General features: G+C 41.7%; 1 protein-coding gene across 1 annotated transcript; it reads right to left on the bottom strand.

The window, feature by feature from the left end:
* Positions 1–16,051: 16,051 nt before the first annotated feature.
* Positions 16,052–21,372, bottom strand: CBLN4 (cerebellin 4 precursor). The gene is made up of 3 exons (XM_076351817.1): positions 21,097–21,372; positions 19,170–19,286; positions 16,052–16,335 (listed from the first exon to the last, which is right to left on the bottom strand). The coding sequence occupies exons 1-3, from the start codon at positions 21,370–21,372 to the stop codon at positions 16,138–16,140; spliced, it is 591 nt and encodes a 196-aa protein (XP_076207932.1). The 3' UTR covers positions 16,052–16,137.
* Positions 21,373–22,494: the final 1,122 nt, after the last annotated feature.

Raw genomic sequence — 22,494 nt, 5'->3', positions numbered from 1 at the left:
TTCATTACATTCTTAAAATTTTCATTAAAACTAGAATAAGGAAAACTTACAACAAAAGCTAACACTTGAATAAAAATGATGACACATTCCAAGACTGAGGTATATAAGAACTGAGTTGATAATGTCATAAATACATTTCTTTCACATTTGTCAGAAGAGCTATTAACTTGAAATTTAAAAAAGACAGTAAATGCTCCAAAAAACAAGCCACGGTTTTGCACTTTGCAAGAAAAAATAGCAAAGCCTTCTTTTATAACACAGTTAAATCAACACAATTTGCTTCTGAGTTATAAAGCAATTAAATGTTATTAGGCAGCTGCATAGATGGACTTGGTTACGGCCCAGTTTACGGCACTGCAAGGCAAAAAAGATCTCGTCAGGTTTTCACGGGCGAGTTTACGTGTTAACGAACTTCTCTCTGCATCTTACGGAAGGGTGAGATAGCACCACGTGAAAAAGCTGCAACATAACACACGCCGGTGTCTGTTTTGCCAGATGTTGCTGCTGCTGCTCTGCTTCGTAAAAGACAATAAGACATGGTTTATTTTTACCCAAATCGAGACAGGCTGCGGCTTCAAACAGGGGGCTGAATCCTGAAGACCTTACACAGCTGAATCCATAGGTGTTGGTGAGGACAGGACACCAGGTGGGTGAGAACTTAAGCATTGAACTGAACAAACGACTTCCACAGGACTCAGATTTCCATATTCTCTCTGGCTGGTATTTTTCAGACACTGGGCTGAAGATTTCTAGCAATCTGGATTTCACCAGAGGTTTTTATAGAAACTACCTACAATGCTGAGCTGTTCTTAATAAAGGGTTTTAGCAGCTTACCCCGAAGTGTTATTTTTCTACTTTTAGTCTTCTATTTTGACCTGTAATCTGTCTGTTTAGATCCAGACTACATGCAGGTTATGATCCAACATTATGACTTCCGCTAGCAGTAGGATTTTTTTCCTAATATCATATCAGTACCAACTTTGCTTGTCACATGAGGTCTCTCTCTGTTCATAATCCTTACAGCATTTACAATCCCTCTCAAATAAGAACGTATCTATTCCCATGAGTAAGTAGAGTCATTTATAAGCTACCTTAGCCTCAATTACTTACTGTCAGGCATGTGGTAGTAGTTACGGCTCTGCCCGCTGAACTCAAACATGTACCGATGTGCTTGCCTATGGTTTTACTTTGGCTATTGAAGACACTGAGTGATGAGCTGATGGAAATAGGGAAACAAGCTGGATTCCTAGTCGGAACCGATTTTCTGTGACCCCTTTCCTGTCCTGTACAGCACGCTTTTTGCCTTCTCCTACTCTTTACTCCAACTCCTTCCTTCAGTGTGCAGCTCTGAAGGAGGGTGGCCTTAGCAAATAGGCTGAAGATTATCACAGTAATCTGCTATTTATTTAAGACTCTATTATCTGTGCATACGCAATGCATTCAGAAAACCTTTTCAGACGGCAATGAGTAGAACTTTATGAAAGCAGTCAGCAGGATGCAAGGGGGATGCTGAGCTCATCAGTGACTCTCTGTATATCTTTGTTAACAATCAGGACTAATTTTATTCCTGTGCTTTCTTCGTGTTGGATAATGAAGAATTATCAACCGAGTTCCTTGAAGTGCGGCTTTTCTAAGCTGTGGCCACATACTGAATGCCTCAAGTATCCAAAAAGGACAAGGCAAACAACTTTCTTTATCACCATGTAATGAAAGTAAGTGCCAATCCCAGTAGACAGAAACGCCCTAGTAGAAGGCAGTTCTCTGTGTCCTTGTTTTAAGTCTGTTAATTTGACTTGCATTGTCTAGGCTCTGCAGTCCTTCTCATTAAGAAAAGATATTATGTGTGATGCTGAAATGTCATCAAATCTAGGTTTGGAGAAAGTAAATACAGTTCAGTTCCAGGTTAGGAATAGGCTGAGTCTATATAGCTTTCAGATCCAAATTCAATAGAAAGTATCTATCTCACACTCTTCCTGAGAAATTGCAGACCCAGTAAATGACAGGCTTTAGCCAAAGTCTTATGAAAGCAAGTAAGATGATTTTAGCCATGTCAAATGGAAAGCAGAAATAAGCAGAGCTGGCCCAGTTCACAGGTCAGCAAGTTAGACTCTCATGAATCAGCCTCTGCATTTGCAAATACGTCTTGCATTTGAAAGTGTCGAAGAGCTATCGTGAACAAGCTAGCTGTTGGTCTGGAAAGGAGCCAAATACCTGATTCAGTCACAGCATTCGTGCTTTACTGGCCATGCTAACATCTCTGCCCCTGACCACCGCTCCCTAGAGTAAGACCTGCTCAGCCTGCAGCTCTGCGCACCCAGGGACCACCCCGCACCACTCTGCACAACAGGTTGATGCAAAATACACTAAGCTGTCCAGTTGCATTGCTGCTGCTTGCTTATCGCTTTTTTTTTTCCCAAAGAAACAGTCTAAGAGAGTCAACCAAAAATATAAAGTATACAAATTAGGAGTGCACTAAAAATGTTTAATGCTCAGGAGAAAAGTGCCTTAAGTATGGGATAGCATAAACCTCCCAGACACTCTTTTGAAATTCATCTACATTGATCTAAGGTTATTTTACCCCTAAACAGAGCATTCACGCTGAGACTTAACATGCTGCTTCACAATAAAGACATGGGATGCAGAAGGCAGTGTAAATGGACACCCATACTAGTGTCTCAAATACATGTAGTTGCTGACAAATGCTACATATTTCAAGACAAATCCTACACATTTCAAGACAAATCATCCAGACCACCCTGAGAGCTTTGCAAAGTTGTAAATATGCAAAAACTGGAATAAGAATGAATCAAGCTGAAGTCCCAGTATGAAATATGTATGATTTTTTCCCACAATTTCTGTAGAAGTAATTCCATTTTGTGTTTGGATATGACTTTTACTAAAATTGCAGGGGTGAATTAGGACTCTGTGTGTTGAATTCAGTTCCCCCATCCCTAGAAATCTGAAATTCAAGATTGGAACTTAGAACTCTCTTCGCACATCACTCTGCAATACATACCACTTTCTGGAGGGAGTTTCCTATATCAGGTAAGAACATTGTATTTTAAGGATCTGTTGGGCACATAGATCATCTGTTGAGTGGATCAGTTCTGGCCAGACCATTGCAATAAAGCATACGTTTTCCTATTTTTGCGTGCTTGAGGCCATATTACAAAAAAAAAAAAACAAACCAGTAGTGGAGGCTCTTGTCACCTCATTCATGCACTTCTTTAGCTTGCTTTATTTCCAGTCCCAGACTCGGCAGTCAGTTGTGCTCCTTTTATAGCCAAAAATCCTCCAAGGCTTGCAAATTAAGTAACCAAGGTGAGTCTGAGTGTATCCCTCTGGTCTCAGCTTGAACTGTCCCTTCTCCAGCTCCCCTCACACCGATGGCTTTTGTAGCCATCAGTCCCATACCTGTGAGCTGATTTGGACTGAAGTAGAACCAGGTTTTAAGCATTTTGAGCTCTGACCCTCACTTAGTGCATTAATTTATTTATGTGGCTTACAGGCATTTCTGTAGCCTACAGAACCATAGTAACGAGCACAGAGCTAAGAAAAACTTTGCTAAACTCCACTGTTGAATTCTATAATATTTTTGTAAAATAGTAGCTGGGAAGAAAGCTGGGAACAAAGAAATGTCCCTGTGCTGTCTGGTTCTCGCGCTCTCTGTGGCCAATTCAAAAATCCTCCAACTTCAAAGAGAAAAAAAAAATATATTGTGGGTGTACTACATTTTGAATTGCCTTTGAACACATTGCTCAATGTTTAAAGAGCAGGCATCGTTTTACTACCACTCCTGCGGATGTGGAGATTTGAATTTAGAGTCTGGCCATAAATTAAGATGATTTAATCCTGTTTCATTTCAGGTCCTCAGTTCTGGTTTTTACTTAGGTAGCTAACAAGAATATCCAGCCTCCTCCCATCGAAAACTCATGTTGCAGGCAAATTAAATGCAGTCATATGACCAACACTGAAAGCCATTCATAATTGTCTCAAAAGTACTGTTTTAACTACATTTTAACCACAGTGCTATGTTCAAGGCCAGTGACCTGGCAGCTCATTGCCACATAAATTAATCTCACTTACAAAACAGTTCCTAGCAGTATTGTCGTATTCTGCAGCATTACAACTTCACCCAGACTTACATTTATAAGTCTAAACGGGGATTCCGTATCTGTTGGTAAAGAATAAGCATCTAGAAACCATGATGCATAAATACATAAATAATCCGGTTCCTAACCATTTCAAAGATAAATGCCAACCGCTCGCCTCAATCTATGTAGACAACATCAGATGGAATGCCAAAGGGAATGTGTGTATTCCCAATGCCAGTATGAATTTTGAGAAAACATCTTTAATACATTAAAGGGTAATATATTTTGTAACCCACTCCATGCTGGTACTTCTGCACTGGCAATAACCTTGGTTATTTGGGGGGATAAAAATATGTGAAATGTTTAGAGAGGATAAAACACGTATAGATTTCCAAAACCTATATAATGACTCAGACGTATCAAATCTAGTGTGTCTCTATATAAAATACAGGACTAGACTGTACAGGAAGGATTGAATTGTAGACTCCCACTCTTGCAGAGTCCAGTCAATCCCAGTACATACATGACGATACTCTGCTTCATCACCTGGATCACGCTCCATCAACAAAAGATATTAAAAAACCATCCTGGTGAATTTGCAGGAGGTCACATTCAACTGACCAGACAGACTTTGCACCCCTGTTTCTCTGGATGTTTTCTGGCATGCTCCTATGTGATATAAATACATTTTTCCAAGCCATGACCCTGCTCAGCTCTCAACTGCATTTTTGCACCTCTGTGACTGTGTAACTCGATGTGAGTTGAGCTTTCCCTTCTTTACACCAAGCTGCGTGAGATCACAGTGAAGATCATTGCTTAAAATAGTTCTAATTACTAAAGACAAAGGAATTGGTTAGAGCTGGGGGGCAGATTTTGAGAACCTGAGTTCTGTATCTCTTTCTGATAATCGTTCCCTGGGTGACTGGGGACAAACCAAGCAAATAAATTATCTATGACTCAGTTTCTCTTTCCCTACAGCTGTGATAAGGACAGCTCTGCAGTGTTAGACTATTTTGAGATAAGAGAGGTTCCACAGATGGAGAAAGCAGTATAAAATGTCATATTATTATCATGACTCATTCAAATAGGAAGACTCTCTTGTAAAACTTCTCTATCTTTTTGCAATAATAAGAAGGAAGAAATAATAGTAAATTCTGCTTGCAGGAAATCTTTCTGAATCTTTGCTTTCACCCTTTCTTTCTTTCTTTGAACAAAATAGTTTGGCTTTTATAAATTTGTAGGGGTCCATTTCACAATGCTTTGCCAGAGCAGACTTTCTTGTCACAGACTGCACTGAGAAAAGCAGGGTGGCAGCCGTCAGCCCGGCAGCTCTCTGCCTACCCAGGCAAATGGGAGGATCCTGTTGCTGCAGGAACATGCACCAGGATCAAACCCAGTTCTTAGACCACCTAGAAACAGGTCTTTTCAAGAGCACCCAAAGTGATTTAGGAGCATCCCAGGAAAAGTCTCTAGGCGTGGTACATCTAAGAGACCAAGTGCTCTGGAAAAAAATTCTCACTGTAGTCTTCTTGAAAACTGAAAGAGGGATTAAATGGCTTCAAGATAAAGCAAAGAGAAATTCTTTGGGGGCCATCTTTGGGGACCTCATTTGGGAGTACTCCCAAATGAGGGAGGGCTCACCAATGCTGACTGCAGGACAGTGTCCTCTGGAGATCAACTTCTTTGGTGTTCAAGAGGAAGAAACTCTACCCTGTGAGAACAACCTTGGGAGAGCTGACATCGTCTTTAGTCCAGCAAAAGGGCAGGGAACTGCCACGAGTCCCATCCTGGGCATTGCTCCTCTTCCCAGCCAAGGGCCCAGGCGGGGCTGGGAGGTGGGCGGCTACGGCGTAGCAGCTAAAGCAACATCTGCTCCCATAACTCCACCTGGGCTAAGGGGGGTGTGTTTTAAATATTTATTATCTTGTCATATCCATCCCTTTGCTAGAAGAGAGCAGATATTTTTATGAATACTAATGTGAGTCATCTTGACTTTGTCCTTCTCTGAAGGCGGGGTCTGGTGCCCAAATCCACCCACACTATTACAGTTCAGTCAGAGACTCCTGAAAGAAGGGAGGAGAGTTCATCTTTGAGCAATGTCCTTAGTTTAGCACAGCAAGAGAAATTTGGTTGGTTGATTGCATGTCAAATTACTTTTTAAAACATTACCTATTCCTGTGAAGTCTCTTCTGTTGGTGCAATAAAGAATTAAGCAGACGCATAACTTTAGACATGGAAGCAAATATATCAAAATCCATGAAATCGCTTCAGCTTTTAGCATTATACGTGTGCTTAACTGTCTGCTGGATCTTGTCTTGCTTACGTGTGTAACGATTATGTGAAAACTACTCAAGAATAGTACAAGTATAAATAGCTATGGGATCTTTTTTAGTCTTTATTTTTCCAGTACCAGAAAGATTATGATACTCAAGAATTTCTCCAGTAGACTGGTTTGCCTTTCACAATTCAGAAGACATAAATAATGCCTATACTTTTCAAGTTAATTTAAGTTGGATTTGGTATGCCATCAGTTTAAATCTCACTCCAAAATTGAATCAATCTTTATTCAGCTTCAAAATGTGCTAAATTGTTCAGATATTGTAAAACTCTTCTTCCTTAAGGCTTCTGAGTGAAATTCTACATTTATTTAATAAACCAGCGAGGATTTACTACACCAGTAGTGGTAAGCACTTTTTACTTTCCTCAAGATAGATTAGAGTTGACGGTATACTTTTTTTGCTACAACTGCACAAGTTTACAAGTCACAATTGAATTACCAAACTGAGGAAAAGAAAGATTATTCCTGTGGGTGCAATGCAGGTTGCAGACTTGTTTTCTTTTAAAGAAGGGTTTAAAGAATTAGCAATAAATGTTATCAACTGCAGCTAGGAAATGATGCTGACTTATTACTTTGTGGGGACCCTAAGGGGCATCATGAAAACCAAATTCCTTAGCTGAGCTTTCCAGAAAAAAACAGAAAAAATCTAACAATGCCTTTTGAACACCTTAAACTCAGATTTACTATAGAGAAAAAGACTAAGCTTATAGGCATCCCTGGCTTGCCCCTGAAGTTGCACAACTCTACAGTGCTTAAACAGTTACTGATTTATTTACTACTTAAACAATATGTTCCCATTGTCGCTAACAATGTATGAGATGAGGATGTTCCTATTGACAATCATCCATAACAGGGGAAGGCAGCCAGCTTTCTCGCCTTCGTCAGAAACCTCCAGCAAAACATGTGCTCTAATAGCGGAGAGGAGCACCAGGAAAGGCTGTATCTTTATTTCATATCACACTGGGGTGAATGCTCCACTGATCTGGACGGACATTACTTCTCTGAAGATTTTCCCCTTGTTACCTACCACCAAATAACCTAGTGGCTTTAAGGATACATTTGAGGTCTGGAAGACACATACTCAGGGCAAAGCAGAAACTTTGACCTGACTCTTCCATATATCAGTTGGGTGGCCCTAACTTTAGGCAATATCATGATGTTCCAAGAGGCAGAGGTGTTTTTAAAAAGGGTTTTTAAATGTTATTTTTCAAGTTTTGCAGGTACTGTTGCACATCAGGGCTTTTTTCCTGCATCTAAAGGAAAACAATATTGTGAGCCATCAATTTTTTTCTCCATAAAATGTACTTGCTACATTTTGTCCAGCTCTAGTGAGCAGTCTTTCATGTTGAAACCCTTAGACTATGTAAATTTTCAGTAAAATTTCAGCTCAGTAAAATTTCTCAGCTCAGGGTGAGTTTTTGACAAATCATCAGAGTTTAGAAATGCTCACAATTGTTATCTTGCATACCGTCGTTACTGGAAACCCCATTTAAGCCAACTCTATGTCTTAGCCAGGACTGACACTGACAAGCACAAAAAACCTCACAGCCTTTTCCACCAGATGTATGTGCATAATATTCAATACAACTTATATAAATTGGGGACTTGGATTACAGCCTGCAAGTCAGAATTTTAAACTCAACGTATTTTCTAACATTGTTATTTGATCAAAGTTATATACCCTCAGCTGTCTCTCAGAGACCTGAAGAAAAGTATCTTCCATACTCATTCAGTTAAGTAATTCCTGTACAAAAAGTACATGACAGCTGAATCAAGCCCGGTGAATCACTGTTTACAACAGACTAAACCTAGACTATCTTACTTAACCTGTATTGAATTCAAGACAACTAAGATAGATGGTCTTGGAGTTATCTTCTTCAGAAGCCTTTATTATTTTTGTAGGAATCCCATTTAAACAGTCCACAAAAACTAAAACACATGATGCCACTGCAGGATTCATTTCTCTTACACAGCAGTGACATTCCTTAATATTCCTGTGGTTTAGGTATTCATTCTTCAAGTCTTTTCATTATTTGGATCGCAGTTTTGCTTTCTAGAAATGAACCAGAGCTTACTTCTCCCAAAGAAATGAGAAATGAGGTGTCTATAAACAGGTTACATGTACGTCAGGTTATCTTTTGCTGTTCTAGCTATAAATCTGCATTGCCTTGAGCAGCTCCACCTGTACACTGATGACTACAGCTGCTCCGTATAACTGTTTGCAATTGCCATGCCTGGTGTTGAATGCCTTCTCAGGCAGTTGGTTACTTTCTTCAGTGCCCATAGAGGCTTCTGGTTGTCTTACCTTATTAAAAAGAACAAATAAAAAAAAATTGCCCAACAGGACCAAATCGTGTAGTGGTTGGTTAACTGAGCTAACACCTGTACCAATAACTGTTGAACTAAGCCAACATGTTCATCAATATTTCAATACCGATATTGATTTCAATATTTCTGGTTGGCCACATGCCCACAGAGGAAAGGAATACAGGGAGTATTCCTATAGTTGCCTGCCATGCAAAGGGTGAAAGGACAAATTTCCTGCTTCCTCAGCTTTGAAGGGACTGATGACACTTCTTGGCCAGACACTCGGCGCTTAGCTAGTTCTGAGCATCTAGCAAGACTACAGGAATTTAAATCTATGAAAAAGCTTAAATAAACAAATAAAATAGACTGGCCACCAATATCATATTAGGAAGTAGTAACTGCGGGTGAAGGTGGAGTGGGGTTGTAGGCACAAAGAAAATCGTCTTTTATGTGAAGGCTGGACCCCTTCTTCTACGCCCTAACCCTAAAGTGTTGAAGGTCTTCATGAAAATTCCACTGAACTTGAATACTAATATGAGCCTCTAGTGAAATCTTTAAGCCAGGTGTGCTTAACGTGATTTGGGTTTTCTCAACAGAGGAAATCTGCAGTGTTTGATCCTCCCTGAAGATGAAAACAGCATTCCCCATGGCATTAAAGATACATTCTGAAATAAAAAAAAGCACAGTTTATGAAATCTTTGTGCAGACTTTTCAACAGACAGTTTTGTATGCTTTAGTAAACCAATTAATAGGATGAAAATAAAGCTTGTGGGAAAATGTTTGCTTTCTGTTAAAAAAATAAAGGAAAGAGATTTGGAAATACAGTCATCCAAAAAATCTGAACAAAATTCCAAAACTGTATAATTTTTACCCAAATGACATTCTGGTGACAAAAATCATTTTAGAGCAGTCTGAACGTTTTATTTGCAAATATTTATTTCAAAAGTTCAAATGTTTTATTTCAGTTTTAATTCTTTCCCTTTTCTATTTGAACCAATGTAATCTTTCAAATAAAGAGTGAGTTTAAAATTAAATACAAAAGCTTTTTGATCCAAAACAATTCTCTCCTTTTATTTGCAAAAAGATTCATTTCTGCTAACGCGTCTGATTTTTGCAAACAGTAATTGAATTCAAATGGCATTTCCTGGTAGGGAATTGTTTCAAGTAAAATTTTGCAACCTGCTGTAGGTCGGAGCGTTGGAAAGGCTGGTCAGGTCTGCCAGGGTGCTTGAGGGGCTCTGGAGGAGCGGCATCGAGCCCTGTTGTTCCAGGAAAATGCTCCGACACCAGCGCTCACCTTCCTCTCGTGAAAATGCATCTCCTCGGCAGAAGCCGTATCAGCACTGCCAGGTGAGGCTGCCCAGCGGCTGTTTCTACTACTGCACAGTGGGAATAGCCAGCATAATGAGTTGTTAGACTCTTGCACTGAGCTTCTGAGCTCTTCTGCAGGTACATGGGATAGACGCCAGAATCAGTTTTGCTCCTTTATGTTTAGTTACGTAGTAGAGCACAGGTGTATCCTTATTTTAATTTGCTTTGCTACTTAATTGCATGCCTTCAACTTAAGAGAAATTTAGCCTTGCTATATACTTAGAACTTTTTCTTAAATTTATTTTCAGACCGTGTTAATTTTAAAGACTGCCTTTGTTTGAGAATCCCATATGTTCACTATAAATAGACCTTCGTTTGCAAAGAAAGGGATAAAATAAAACCCCAAACATTGATTTTTAAATCGAGTAAAACTCCAGGACAGCTAACAGCATGCCTGACTGTCACAACACTGCTCTAAGACTTCTACAGAGGCCCCCAACACCTGGCTCAATACAGACTCTCCATCTGCGGGCAGGTCTTGTCCCCTCCGCAGAGCTTTGCTCACTCTGCCCAGGTGCCACGCAGATCTGCCTCCTTTCAGCTTTAGGACCGTACAGCGCATTTAAATATCCTCACAATGAGATTAGGGTACAGTTTTTTCCTTGTGTCAGCAGTAATTCAGAAATTTCCATACTCGCAGCTCGTTTCAGAGCGTGCCAGTGTTCATACACACATTTGCCCTTTGCACCAAAATGCCCCAGGGATGACAGACCTGCTTTGTGGGAGTAAATCCAGGCACACGTGTAAGTACAGAGATAAAGCTGTTTTATTTGCTGATCTCCAGTGCTCTGCACTACACTTCTACATCTAGTTTCCTCCAGCAGGATTAAAAGCCATCCGATTACAATATGGTGGACTTAACAGGATGGGTCAGCATCATGCACTGTAGAAAAGTATTACGCATATAAGCAGAACATATTTAGGCAATTCACTGAACTGGACGATAGGTCAAGAATGTATTTAGGTGAAGTCAAGTTTGCCATTTTCCCCCCCTCTCTTGGCTGTTTTTTCCCCCACATCAGATACCAGGAAAAAAAAAAAACAAACCTCCCCCATCCCTCTTCAGAAATGAACTTTTCTTAGATCATTTCTGATCACTTTTTTTTTTTTGCAGCTAAGCAGAACCACAAGGCAGAAGGAAAAAAGGAAGAAAAAAAAAAAAGAACCTGTTAAAAATGATGCAATTGGCTTCTTCCCTTCCCCCAAACTGTGAAGATTAAAATAGTGATTGCTTCCATCAAACGCCTTAGATCACAGCTTTCACTAAACAGACTATTCAAGCCACATTTCCATTGTTCTCATCATCACTTATATAACGGTGACCGATTTTATCATTATTCTTTGTATGCATTCCCCTTAGTGCTCTAGGGTAGGAAAGGGTTCCCCCCCCCCATTCCTAACCAGCAACAGGTAAATAACTTTAGCTCAGCGTCTAAGACAATGTCTTTTCTCAAAGGAGCCTTTTCCGTCTGGACAGCAATACTACAAAAAATACGTTGTTGTGGCATGTGCCAGCCAATGAATTCTGTCACTGGGGGTCTTCATTTATTTACATTGAGTCATCTGGTTAACATTGTCTTTAGAAGACAAAGAGTTTGAATATTATAAAGAGCTCTTACAATATGAAGGGCAACTGTAATGAATTGCTAAGGTAAAACATGTTACCAACTCAGAAACCCTTATAAAAGGAGGAGAACATATATCTGCTTCTCTGCTTCAGCTCATATTTCATGTTAATGGTTCGGCTTCCTTGTTGTGATTATGACATAGTGCTTCTTGCATTCATCTTCTCTGACCTAAAACCTGCTTGTAAAAATACTATACGTACTGCAGATGTGTTCCTTTGGGGGCTTGCAAAAAAAAAAAAAAAAAAGACAGCATTGATAGCTAATTGTGAAATTCTTAGGGCATTTAAAACTGTCCTGTTTCACTGCATTCATCTTTCTAGAAATAGACATCTAAATAATATGGAAGAGGAAATACAGCAGTATGCCATTTACTCCAAAAACATCCTTTGTTTTAAAAAAATGCCTTGTACCAGGAAAAGGATCAATCCACCAAACTGAACAGGACCGAGCACCAGTAGTGGATGAGTTGGCACCTGGGTATGGCACTGGGCATTTCCCAAACCCTGTCTCCATTTTCCTCAGTAGTAACACTGAGGTTGCAATACTTCCTCTGCCATGACCTGGCCAAAGTAATTTAATTAACACTCAGAAAATGTTCAGATACTACTAGACAATGACATAACACAAAACAAATACAAAATGTTGCTTAAAAAAAAGAAATATGTTTTCCTTCTCTATGCTTCAAATTTAGTTTTTCCTTTTTATGTAAAGATAAAACTGCTTGTGAAATTTTCAAAGTTACCTCAGTGTCTTTTCCAAAAACAATTCTGTTACCCAGGCTCTTTTGAACGGTATCAGTTTTGGCTCCACAGTCATTTGCCATATGTAGTCTAAAGTCTTCATAGCAAATAGGATTCAACAGAACAGAGCACCTTTCTACACCGGATGAATCTAGGAGACCAGGGTATTCCTGGCTCCACCAAAAACATTTACATCACCTGAGGAGGACAATATAGTTCTTTTTTTTTTTGTCCTTAGTTTCATAATATAAATGTAAATAAAACAGATAAAAAGGTAAAAATACTGATCTCCTTTGTAAAGAGATCACTGATGATAATAATGTATACGTTATTCTCAGAAAGTAACTTTTTTCTTTTACCTTTACCACGCATGGCCAGAAAGTTTTCTTGCACGATCAACCTTTGTAAGCGACAAAGTTGACTGCAAAGTGGGTATACGTTGAAGGATGTGGGTATAGATCCTCAGCACGTTCTGTAGCAGGGATATGCACAGAGCGGGAAATTCTGCGCTCACCAAAATCAGTAAGACTAGCATCATCAAATTAACAGGATCAGAAATTCGGCTCTAACCTTTACAGTGCAGCTCAATGGAGGTTTAAGTTCTTTAAAAAAAAAAAAAAATCAAACCTCTAATCTTAAATACCCTTTGAAATTTGAAGTGTCTCCCGAGCTGTTGCTTCTGAACAAGAACACTACTGTAGCAGTAACATGGGAAGACAGAAGGAAAAGGAACAAGGAAAGAGAAAGAAGAAAAACGGTAGTTTCCAGACCCAGCTCCATCTAGGCTAGCTTATCTTCTCTCTTCTGGGAGAAACTCCTACTGACATAGCTGAAGTGCGGGACAATACAATGAAAATGAGCTCAAGATCTGGAAAGTAGCTCCAATTGTAGTCTAAAAACTATGGTTCGTTCTTATTTAAATGTTTAAATGTGAGCTAAGAGAACTGCCCATCTCCAAAGGCCACCTCTGAGTGGAGTCAGTGCTCAGCATTGTGTGAGGATAACACAAGCTGCTTTACAGCGACTTCTCTGAACCCTTTTTTTCCCCTTTAACTAGCAAAATAATTAGTTAGTAATTCTGATTTTAGAGGCTGAGGAGAAAAATTTAGGACATTTCCATCAAAACGTATCTCCTTAACTGAATAACTTCCCAGACTCTATAGTTAAAGTTTAAATAACTGTTAATGACTCTGAAGCAATCAGAAATGTTTCGCCAAGCGGAAATCAACAGTATATTAAGATAGTACAGCTTTTAGCTGAATGCTAAAGGCAGCTTTTAAAGATCATATGTTTACAAACTAAAGAAGTTAGATACATCTGATCATTCTGAAAAGTATACTGACACCTTTAATGCCATTTTTCTTCTGTCTGTGTAGGAGCAATGTTTCCTTTACATTACATACGTATCAATGGGTAAGGTGAGCTTCTTTTACCAATTTTATACAAAATACTGATGCTCCCCTCTGAAATAAACTCTTATGACAAATAATCTTTTTATAATATCATGCATACTACGTGCTGCAATCCCGGGGTTTTTTAGATATACACATATATACACACACACATTTTGGGGGGGCAGTGGTGATACATTTTGATTAGTCATAATGGAAAACTTTTTTATATTTTTCAGCGATGTAAATCATTCGCCTTCTTCCCGTGTCTTTCCACTTCCTCCCGAACTGCAGTGTCCTGTACAGAAACGATACTGTGTCTAACAAATGACCTCCTCATCTGACTTATCTCATAGGGGTGCAAATGTACCCACCTATCCTCCTGAAATTCCCCAAAGAATCCTGTATCTTGGGTCCAGAAAAAGAAGGAATTTGGGCACAATTCTGTGCCACTGATTCCCTGACATTTTTATCAGGAGCATCAACCAGCCAGGCATTCGACTTTAAATCAGTGAAACATCCATTTACAGCGGTTAGAGCAATATGATACACTGCACTTGGCTAACAAGTGAAGAAACTGGAAACACATTACCTCAAACAGCAAATGCAAGCCTAAACTGGCTTTCAGAGAAGGTCCCAGATTGCTGGATATGCTTCCATCCAGAAACATTCTCAAGTATATAGTATTTCTTAATTTAGAACCGTATCCTTCATGATATGCAAGGCACAAACGTCCATCGAATTCAGTGTATATTTTGGGCATGAGGGATGAAGGTTTCATTAGCAGTTCATGTGAAAATCATTTTTAATTGATATTCAATTTGATGGCACTGGAGTTTAACACTGATGGCAAAACCTAAAGCACAGGTCTCATCCAAAATCCTTTGGAATCAATGTGATTCTTAACACTAACTTCAGTGAAACCAGGATTTCTGCCTAAATGTTTTTCTAAATAAAATGCATAGGTTATTTCTAGATCATTCTGATTACCTCTAGGATTCTTCCAGCCTAAATTATGGCAGTTTGCCTGCCTCCCAGGACAGTTTCTGTGAATCCCAAAAGCTTACACTTTGCATATAATAAGTATATCCAATAAAAAAATAGCATGAAGTGACTTCCAAAATCCAAAGGTCAAAAATTCAGCTAACATATATTAATCTTTATTATGTAACAATGATATAATAAATAAGTTTATGAATTCATATGACCTGTACAAAAAGCCGAAAAGATATTGCACCAAGTTAGGTACCAGCTATTTGGATTTAATATTTGTTAAACATATGATCTAAAATTATATACAGTTCTGGAGTTAAGGCAAAACCAGATGATACCTTTAACACAACAGAAGGTTTGAAAAATAGACATAATTACAAACAAGGGGATCTCGTCTCCAGCTAATAAAGTGGTTGTGTCTAAGGAAGGCATCCCTTAGGTTTTTAATAAAGCAGTTATTATCAATCATGTTAATTAAAATTGAAGAACAAGTGTGAGATTTCCTGCAGGGCAAAGCTGTTTTGTAAAGTTGTGCCTGAATGATCACCTTTAACCCTGGTAAGAATATTTTTCTTAATGGTTATATCTGCTCTTCTCTTTAGAAAACAGCACATGGAAAAGAGGAATACCTTACATATCCAACTAAAACACAGCCATAACCTCTTAGCTCTATGTAAGCTAGACTTGATTGTGACCGGTGACAGAGCATAAATACATGGGTGAACCATCCAACACACTACACGCAGAGGAGAATTAAAGTCAGCTACTTATCAATAATAATTACCTTTCTCAAGACAATGGAATAGATCATGTCAGTTAAGTCCCAATGACAAAAACATGTATGACCAATATATCAATATACAGTTCTTTGGCAGCAACACACTAACTCTTGATTGAAGTCTGAACTCAAACTCTCCTAAATTATAGACCTGGTTGCCAGTCTTTTCATAATTAAAGAAAATCCGCTTCTCCCATGAATCCAATAAGTCCAGTAAATGAAATCTGAATAAATCTTGCAGGCAGCTTTAGACTGTAACATTAAGCATAGATATTTATTGTCTGCTTTAGTCTCAATCCAAATATATTGTATTTAAACACACAAAATTCTGTGAAACTTCTGAGTAGTTCAGATGGGGCCAAAATCCATAAAGAGAATCCATATTCACCCATGAAAAACCAATAAAGAAACATCAATCCCATGATGATAAAATGATCTTCATGTAACAGAGGCAATGATGAGTCCACACCTGGATGAATGTCACAGGAAAATTGACTTTACAGGGGAAAGACCAGAAAGCCAGAAAACGTAGAATACTGCCATCCGCCGACCAGATTACCTTTCTCCAATTTCAGGTAAACCTTATCCTCCTTGTCTAGATAGAGCAGGACTCCATTAGTGGCAGCTTCACGTGTGACGTCCTTGTCCCCGGCAAAAGCAGAAATGACTGGCTTTCCATTTAGCATCAAATTAACCTACAAGAGAAAAACCACTGAAAAGCTCTAATTAACAGAAAAACATCAAGAACTGTCACTGAATATTAACTACAGTGTAAGAGGTCTGCTAAGGTCCCAATCTTCACTGCTTTTTTTGTTGTTGCTGTTTTAAACTAATAATTACATTTATTTGGAGTGCACAAGCACATTTGTGTTTCATGGGCTTGACCTGCAGCTGAGTGAAGTCGGTGGGACACTGTCCACTGACTGCCACGGTCCGGGCTCAGCCGGTGTGAAAGGTAACGCGACATTGCTTTCATCTGTTGCTCGGGCACATTAATTGTTGCAACTCTCTGGTAATACGGATCCGTGAGCTGTTACCTCAGTTTGCTTCACTTTGCCTACCTCACAGGTTATTTAGACACGCGCTAGCAAAGAAGACATTTTCAAGAAACTTAAGCACCCAGAGATGCAATATAGGCACCTAATGAGATGTCAAAGGTACCGCAGTAGGCTAGGAGCTTACACTTCATTGCGAGCAAAATATATGTCCCTTCCATTACTGACGGCAGCTTAGCCTTGAAGTCTAGAACAGACCTTTAGCTTTATGAACCACTGCACTGTGTTTTGGTACTGAATCCATTTTCTCTATGAAACACTTCTGAAAGTCAGCACAGGCTCTGCTCCAAAAGCAACATCACACATACACTCTGTAAATAAAGATGGGCAGGGGCTGGGGGAACGGGCAGAGCCAGGCATTTTTCATTTCCCCAATGGCAAACTATTAGCTTTCTTCTTCTTTTTCTTTTTAAACAGCTATAATGCAGTCACAGAGGGGTAAATTATGAAATGCTTATTCATATCGAGTATGCTGACCTTGCACATGCTCCCATTAATTTTAATGGGAGTCGCCGTGGAATAAATTAGTGCTCAGCATAAGTCAGGGCAGCAGAATCCAGCCCTGATTTGGGATTCGCCTATCTGGGAAATCCACTTAATCAGATGTCCCCAGGGAACCAATTTCAGTTTAATGATATTTAACGGCACTAACAGATGTTCCAGGGGCATAGTAATATCACTTATGTAGGAAGCCTTCAGGTGATTTAGTGGTGTTTAAGCCTGCATGCAGCTGAGACTCAAGCTGGTTTGCTCCACTGCAATGGCTTTCGGTCCTCCCCCCTAGTTATCACACATGCAAAAAAAGGGCATCAAGAGTTTACCCATTGCTTGTTTTTGGTTTATCTCATTCCTTCTGTACCATCTCTCTAGGTCAGGTTCCCCTGCAGATCATCTTACAGTTATTTTAATCACAGCAGAAGACACATCACAGGTTTGCCTCGGATGGTCTCACGTTAATTGTGCCAAAATGGAGCCAACCAAACCCATCCATCACTTCAGAAACTCTTGAGCTATGGAAGATTTCAGGTCATGTGGCAGGTTGTAACATTCCCTGTTACAAGCCCCAAACTCCCAGGTTTGAGTACCCGGTATGTGAGACACCAAAGTCTGCACTGGGCTTCCAGAATCCAAGCCTGGACATCTTTCTTGGCAATATGTCTTTTAAATACAATGAAGCTGGCTGACATACAGTCATTCTAGGCCATTTCAACCTTCAGCTTTTGAGAGTGAAAAGAACAAAGTTTGAGGATATTAAATAGCTTATAAGCTCATTATAGAGATTTTTCATTAGGTCAATATTTCGTCTAAGACTTTTGTCACTGACCTGAGTGGAACCATGATTTCCTGTTGTAAACTGAAGGCGAATTTCACCAGGTATGTGAATGTGTCTTGCACCAGCTTCCTCTGCCATCTCTACCATTTACACTTACACTTTTCTCAGGAGCTTTACCGGCAACCCAAAGCCAGAGCTACCACAAAGATATGGCTGAACAGTCCTGCAGAAATCTATTTCTTTCATCTCAGCCTTGCACGCTGAAAACCATATTCAGGAGCAAGACAGATGAATGGAAAAGCATCAAATACTTGTGTGAATCTAGTGGTCTCATGGGTGGAAACAAGGGAAGCCACAGATGTTATTCCAGATCTAGAAAACCAGTATTTATGTCACAGAAATTGCATGACCTGACATGAAGATTAAGGAATGTACTTTAAGGAATTTACTGTTGGCTCAGCGAGGGGATGTTCAGGAACTTAGAGGCTTTTCCCCTAAGCTAGTACGTACTGATATTTAATTGAGTAGTTCAGCTGCTATTATGCTTCAGAAGAAAGCGCAGAATCACTCCTTTTTTTTTTTAATATATGACACATTTTATGTATGATATGGTGAAAAAAAGTTTAAACTGCTATAAAGGTTCCCTAGAAGACATCCCTGTAGAGGTATAACATTTCAGTGTAGTACAGAACAAGCAGACCACCTTAACTAACCTTGGTCCGCAGCAGACTGGTGTCATAAACAGATACCTGGCATCAGGAGCTGTCAGCCAGGTCACAAAATGTTACAAAAATAATCAAATCTGGTACGTATCCCCAGAACTCCTGTGTTCAAGGCAGTGAGTTTAACCTGTAGCAAAATATGACTCTTCAATAGTATTTATGCAATTAAGTGAAATTGAGAGCTCTGTTTTACTCTTGGATGATTCATTCTATTTAATACTTTATATCACCCCAGATATTCAGTTCTTATGGTATAGAAGTGAAGCTATGGCAATTTATCTGAGGTGAGGATCCTGCCTCATTACAGCTGTTCAGTTTAAATGTATTCACTCTACTGCTAGGAACTCTACGCCACAGGTTGCTTTAAATGAAGCTATTTTTCCTTCAAAGTGTGTTAAATACTCTTGTGTTCAGTCAAGATCTTATTTAAAATAAACAATTTAAGTAAAAGATTTTATAATCATACTTGATCAACATACCTGAATTGTTTGACTCTGATAGACTTTAATTACGTGAAAACTGAAACTGTAAATTCCTTTTCTTGGTGCTACAAAGACAGACTCCAACGTGAAAAAATTGCCCACGTTTACTAGGATCTACAAACAAAAAAATACAGCATGGGAATTAGTACAGGTATTCCGTGCTAAATAAAAAATACAGACTATTAACTTGAGAAAACGTTCACCCATGGAAATTTTTTAATCTACATCTATGCCATTTTATTCACTGTTCTCTCCATTAAGTTGGAATACTACTCATAAAGTGGATATTTAGTTATATTTATAGTACAACTTTACTATAAATAAACTAGGGTAGAAAATATTTCTTACTTTGCTACTATATCATACCTTCAAGACCGTTCTTCTATACATGTTTAGAGGAGATTAAGAAAAGGCATTTTTGTTCATCATTCCCCAAAAATGACATCAGAACACCAATTCAGGGAGTGGCATACTGCATTTGGCTAAAAAGCAATGGTCAAGTCAACACCGTCTTCCTGAAAGTCCCAAGGTGTGAGGAAGGATGTACGTGAATGATGTAATTCATTCACCGGTTTATAGTCAGAGTGAGTTACTGAAATACCTGGCATATCTGAGCAAAAACTGGCTGTGAGCCTTTGCTGCTTTATTTGTTTTTGTAAGCACTAATAATAATTTGGGTTTGATTAAACAGAGACAAGTAACAGAGGGGAACGTAATAAATGAATGCATCGTCCATATGCTAAATATCTTCTTTAAAGACTAAATTTTTCTTTCTTTCCACTTAGTTATGCGTGGTTTTTAATTGATATTTTCAGGCTTCTTTAAGCCAGGCACAGCCCTAGAAAGCCACTAGGAATGTCCATGAAGTTAGGGTAATTTACGTTGCTAGCATTACGCTACATGACATATCTGGCTCCAGTTGTCACAACAATTTACTGTTCATTACGATATGATATAGGAAGCAAAATAACCGTCAGCCTCAACTACCTTGGACTTGCCCTAGGACAGGAGCTGGTACATGAAACGTGTGCTGGCATCCGTACGTTAGTATTAGTGACTGAGATGAGAGGGGCTGAACCTGTGATTATTACAGAAAAGTTAAATGATTTTTCCTTAAAATTCCTTCTTCTTTCCCCTCTCAAAGGCTGCACAAGCCGTCCAAAAATCTACGTAGACTGCTTGCACCTGAGAAAACCCTATCCCCAAGCCTCCCGGGCCATCTCCTCGCCCGGTGCTCAGCGAGGGCCGCCTCTCGGATGCTCGCACGGCCCCGGCCGCTGCCCCCGCCTCTCCCGGCGCCCCCCCCCCCGCCCGCGGCGCAGACCCGCGGAGGCCGCTCGGGGACCCGCGCAGCGCCGCTGGGCTCCGCTTCTCCCTAATAACTTACTCGGACCCATCCACCGCGGAGGCTGGCGAGGCCGGAGCTGGCGGCCCCCCCCCCGGGAGCTGCGCGGAGGGGCCGGCGGCGCACGGCCCCCGCGGCCCCGACGGCGGCTGCCCCGCACGGGCGGCCGCCCCCCACCGCGCTGCGCTGCGCTGCGCTCCGCTCCGCCCTCCCCCGCCGTCGGCCCCATCCCCGGGGGGCAAGTGGGAAACTACTGCGGGGCGTGACATGCCCTCCGCGGGGGTGGCCGTCCCCGGCTCCCCCCGAGCCTCCAGCTGCGACCTGCCCGGCCCCTCCGCTTCTCCAGCTTTGGGGTGCGGGGGCTCCCCGCAGGCAGCCGCCCCCTGCACCCCAACTTTTTGCCGGAATTAAGAAAATGGGCGAAGCGGGGGCGCGGAGGGGCCCCCTCGGGGCGAGCGGGCGGCGGCGGCACCTGTTGATCGCGCCCGGCCGCGTCCCGGCGGGGGGACACGGGCACCCCGGCCCCGCGGGGATCCCCCCCCGGCGCCGCGGGGATCCCTCCCCGGCCCCGCCGCTTACCTGGTCGAAGTAGATGATCCGCGTCTTGTTGCTCATCTCGGAGGGCTCGTGGTTGGTGCTCCTCACGGCCGAGAAGGCGACCTTGGAGTTGGCCGCCCGCACGGAGATACCCAGCGGGGAGGAGGACGAGCCCTTGGCGTCGGTGGCCGGGTTGGAGTCGCAGACCACCAGGCACTTGCCCTCCAGGACGATGGGCTCCGTGTCGTTCTGCGCCCGCGCCGCGGGGCGGCCCAGCGCCAGGGCCAGCAGGACGGCGGGCAGCAGCCGCCAGCCCATGGTCGGCACCCGCGGCCGCCCGCGCCGCCGCTCCGCGCCCCGCTCCGGCCACCGCGCCGCGCACCAGCGGGAGGCACCGCCGGCAGCAGCGGCAGCCGCTCCCCCCGCGCAGACACACACACACACGCGCACACACACCCGCACCTCCCGGCAGCGCCGCGCTGAAAGTCGTCTTTCCTCCGGCTTCTTCCCTCTGTCTCTTTTTTCCTCTCCTTCTTCTCTTCTCCTCCTCCCCCCCGCCACCACTTTGTGCCTTTTTTTTTTTTTTTTCCCTTTCTTTCTTTACCCGGGTCCTTTCGCGAGCTCTTTTAAGACACGCCGCAAAAAGCTGCCCGACAAAATAAACACTTTCCGGTGCCCCCTTTTCTCCCCTCTCCCCACATCAAAAAAGAGAGTGAGAAGGAGGGGGGGTGGGGGAAAAAAAAGCCCTCGGGTGAATTATTGATGAGAGAGGAGAAGAGAGAGGTCATGAAGAAATAAAACCATTTGACGTTGCCATGATTGCCGCTGCTGGCTCGCTCTCCCCTTCGAGCTGGAGATCCAGGATGCTCTGAGTGGTGGAGTAGAGAGGTGGTAGCTTACCCCAAAGCTGCCAGATCCTGTGTCTGATATCACTGACGGGGTGCTGCAGACGCCAGTTCTCCCCCCCCGCCACAGTCTTTTCCCCAACCCCCCCGAAGAGTTATGTCATAACAAACCTGCCCAGCTCTCACCTAGCTGGGCAGATACGACGCCTCATTACTAGAGACCCTCCTCTTGGAATTGCCCCCTCCGCACACACACATGCTTGTCTTCCCAGGCAACTTTTTAAGCAGCTACAAAGCCAAAGGGAAAGCAACGAAACATTGCAACGTCCTCTATTTTCAAAAGGAGGAGGGGGAAAGAACTGCAGCCTGGTTGAAAGGCAGCGTCTAAACCTGGAGGAGTCTCCCAGGGCACCGACCTCCTGTGCGTGTATTTGCAGCTTGCGTTTGGGCATGACACCCCGACCCTGTGCACGCTGCCATTGATTCCCCGTTATGCAGCCAGGAGGGAAGCAGCCCTCCTCAAAGCCAATCACTCAGACAACTAGATCACTGATAGGACTTTAACTGACTGCTCTTCGAGGATTAATGTTGCCAG

This window comes from Aptenodytes patagonicus, chromosome 14 (genome assembly GCF_965638725.1).
Source record: "Aptenodytes patagonicus chromosome 14, bAptPat1.pri.cur, whole genome shotgun sequence".
NCBI lineage: Eukaryota > Metazoa > Chordata > Aves > Sphenisciformes > Spheniscidae > Aptenodytes > Aptenodytes patagonicus.
The sequence above is the reverse complement of the archived record's forward strand: the minus strand, read 5'-3'. Positions and strand labels throughout refer to the sequence as shown.

What these genes read in the sequence shown, in the direction of transcription:
- CBLN4 (XM_076351817.1), bottom strand. Translation starts at nt 21,372, where the DNA reads ATGGGCTGGCGGCTGCTGCCCGCCGTCCTGCTGGCCCTGGCGCTGGGC. An exon ending in GGATCATCTACTTCGACCAG is followed by an intron (nt 19,287 to 21,096) that starts GTAAGCGGCGGG and finishes TTTTGTTTGTAG; the next exon opens with ATCCTAGTAAACGTGGGCAA. An exon ending in ATCAGAGTCAAACAATTCAG is followed by an intron (nt 16,336 to 19,169) that starts GTATGTTGATCA and finishes TTTCTCTTGTAG; the next exon opens with GTTAATTTGATGCTAAATGG.